The sequence below is a fragment of the Coregonus clupeaformis genome, chromosome 38, assembly GCF_020615455.1.
Source record: "Coregonus clupeaformis isolate EN_2021a chromosome 38, ASM2061545v1, whole genome shotgun sequence".
NCBI lineage: Eukaryota > Metazoa > Chordata > Actinopteri > Salmoniformes > Salmonidae > Coregonus > Coregonus clupeaformis.
Window position 1 is genome coordinate 1,582,648 of NC_059229.1, and position 2,973 is coordinate 1,585,620.

Below are 2,973 nucleotides of genomic sequence, written 5' to 3' on the forward strand. Positions count from 1 at the left end.
CTCTAGCCTTCCATGTCTGATCCCAAGTCCACAGAGTCCCTGGGTTCTGGCTGTGGTGTTCCAACCCAGAGAAGCGCACAGCGGGGTCCAGAGATGGTGTCAGTGCAGCTGGAAGACTGTAGTCAACCACTGGAACTCAATGTGATTGTCAAAGAGGAGGAGGAGGGGAGAAGAATCGAGGAGGAGAGGAAAGTAAAAGAGGTGGGTGAGAAAGCAGTCAAAGAGGAGGTGGAGGAGAGAGCAGTCAAAGAAGAAGAGGAGAAGAGAGCAGTCAAAGAAGAAGAGGAGGAGAGAGCAGTCAAAGAAGAAGAGGGGGAGAGAGCAGTCAAAGAAGAAGAGGAGGAGAGAGCAGTCAAAGAAGAAGAGGAGGAGAGAGCAGTCAAAGAAGAAGAGGAGGAGAGAGCAGTCAAAGAAGAAGAGGAGAACAGGGATGTGTCTGCTCCAGATCTAGAGGAAGAGGAGGAAAAAGTAGATAGTATCAGTGACCCAGGTAAGTTCAGGTGTGGAGTACGGAGAGAGGTTGGTGCCTTGGATCTAGAGGAAGAAGTAGATAGTATCAGTGACCCAGGTAAGTTCAGGTGTGGAGTACGGAGAGAGGTTGGTGACTTGGATCTAGAGGAAGAAGTAGATAGTATCAGTGACCCAGGTAAGTTCAGGTGTGGAGTACGGAGAGAGGTTGGTGCCTTGGATCTAGAGGAAGAAGTAGATAGTATCAGTGACCCAGGTAAGTTCAGGTGTGGAGTACGGAGAGAGGTTGGAGCCTTGGTGACCACAGGGGATTCCAAAACTATTATTGTGCTTTTACTTCAATCAACAAGTATTTTAAAGCCCCTTTCAATGTTCCCTTACTGATTCTAACATATTCTCACAGGAGAGAGCTCCAATCCAGGCTCAGACAGCGATCCCAGTACCACAGCATCAGGAAACCATAAACAACACAGACAGAGGAACTCAAGACAGAAACATCACCACTGCATGGACTGCTTCACTAGTTTCTATGAGCCAGAGGAGTTGAAAAGGCACACTTGTAGACCCCGCACCTGCTCAGATTGCATAGGCAGTTTTATTTGTCCAATTCACTTCAAATCACACCAACAAACTCTCAAAAGAAAGAAAACATATCCATGTGGTCATTGTGAGAAGAGTTTTCAGACCCCAAGCAGCTTGAAGACGCACCAGCTTAGTCACACAGGAAAGAAGACGTACCACTGCTTTCAGTGTGGGAAGAGGTTCTGTCGTGTAGACACCTTAAAGGCTCACCAGAGAATACACACAGGGGAGAAGCCTTTTCACTGCTCCCAGTGTGGAAAGAGCTTCAGTGATAAAGGAAATCGAAATAAACACAGGAGAATACACACAGGAGAGAAGACTTACCACTGCTCTGAGTGCGGGAAAAGTTTCAGTCAGTTATCACATTTAAAACCACACCAGCTAACTCACACAGGAGAGAAGCCTTTTAACTGCTCTCAGTGTGGGAAGGGTTTCAGTCTGTCATCATATCTGAAGAAGCACCAGCTAACGCACACAGAAGAGAAACCATACAGCTGTGATCATTGTAGGAAGAGTTTTAAATTGGAAGGAATCCTTAAGCGTCATCAGAGAATACACAGTGGAGAGAAGACTTACCACTGCTCTGAGTGTGGGAAGTGTTTCAGTTTGTCATCATATCTGAAGAGACACCAGCTAACTCACACAGGATTAAAGTCACACCACACAGGAATAAAGTCACACCACTGCTCCCAATGTGGGAAGAGCTTCAGTAAGAAAGGTGACCTAAAGAAACATCAGAGAATACACACAGGGGAGAAGCCTTTCCACTGCTCCCAATGTGGGAAGAGCTTCAATGAGAAAGGAAATCTAAAGCAACACCAGAGAAAACACTCAGGAGAGAAGCCTTTCCACTGTTCCCAATGTGGAAAAAGCTTCAGTTGGGTAATAGACTTAAAGAAACATCAGAGAGTACACAAAGAGGAGAAGCCTTTCCACTGCTCCCAATGTGGGAAGAGCTTCAATGAGAAAGGAAATCTAAAGCAACACCAGAGAAAACACTCAGGAGAGAAACCGTACAGCTGTGATCAGTGTGGGAATTGCTTTAAATGGAAACAAAGCCTGCAGGAACATCAGAAGGCAAAGCACAGTGCAGTGCCCAACACTGACCTTATAATGGTGTTGCCAAGCTGGGCAACTACATCTAATTAATATTGACACTAACCAGGTTTCCATCAAATCTTTTTTTGCGAGTAAAGTACTTCGGATAAAAAATGTAATGAAAGGCCTGAAAATTTGTCTGTAAACTTTTCAAATGTCAGCAAAACAAAATACGCTAGACAAGGTGGGATCTTTTTTGTGTCAGTAAAATGTATTATGTGAGAAATGTTGGTGGAAACGCATATTTTTTTTTGCACTAATATTGATATAGTAACCATCATATCGAAGTAAACTTGGAGTCACGCAATGACGTGTAATCCTCCCACTACGACTCGTCGGGAAAGCATGCAGATTATTAGGCCACAGATGAAATAAATTATGAGGAACTTCACAGGGTGGTGAAAGGGCACGGTGATGAGCTTGATGCTCCTTTCCAATAAATATCAAGGGTCTTATTCTGGTGACATGATCATATACATTGACGCTTGGCTGTCATGTGACAAATAAAAATAATCTCGCTCATTTGTCCATAATAATCTCATCATGTTGCTATACCCGCACTGTATCTGCGAGCTGTTGGCTAGAGCGCACGTGCCAATACCAGAGGGGGCACATTTGCTATTTAATTTCAACAGTTTTTGTGACAAAACTATTGGTAGAGTTGAAAGTGTGATGGAAACACATTGAACTTTAGATTTGTATTTGTCACATGAAAACTTAAGCCGAAAAGTACCTTCAATGTGCACTACGTCATCATGCACTGCTTTTTATCTGCAACAAGTCCTTTGGGTGGAAACTGGTGGGAAAATTTGCACATTTTATTTA

General features: G+C 43.9%; 1 protein-coding gene across 1 annotated transcript; it reads left to right on the forward strand.

The window, feature by feature from the left end:
• The first annotated feature begins 353 nt into the window (after positions 1-353).
• On the forward strand, positions 354-2,486 carry LOC121534250 (gastrula zinc finger protein XlCGF52.1-like). The gene is made up of 2 exons (XM_041840864.1): positions 354-724; positions 872-2,486. The coding sequence occupies exon 2, from the start codon at positions 976-978 to the stop codon at positions 2,197-2,199; it is 1,224 nt and encodes a 407-aa protein (XP_041696798.1). The 5' UTR covers positions 354-724; positions 872-975; the 3' UTR covers positions 2,200-2,486.
• Positions 2,487-2,973: the final 487 nt, after the last annotated feature.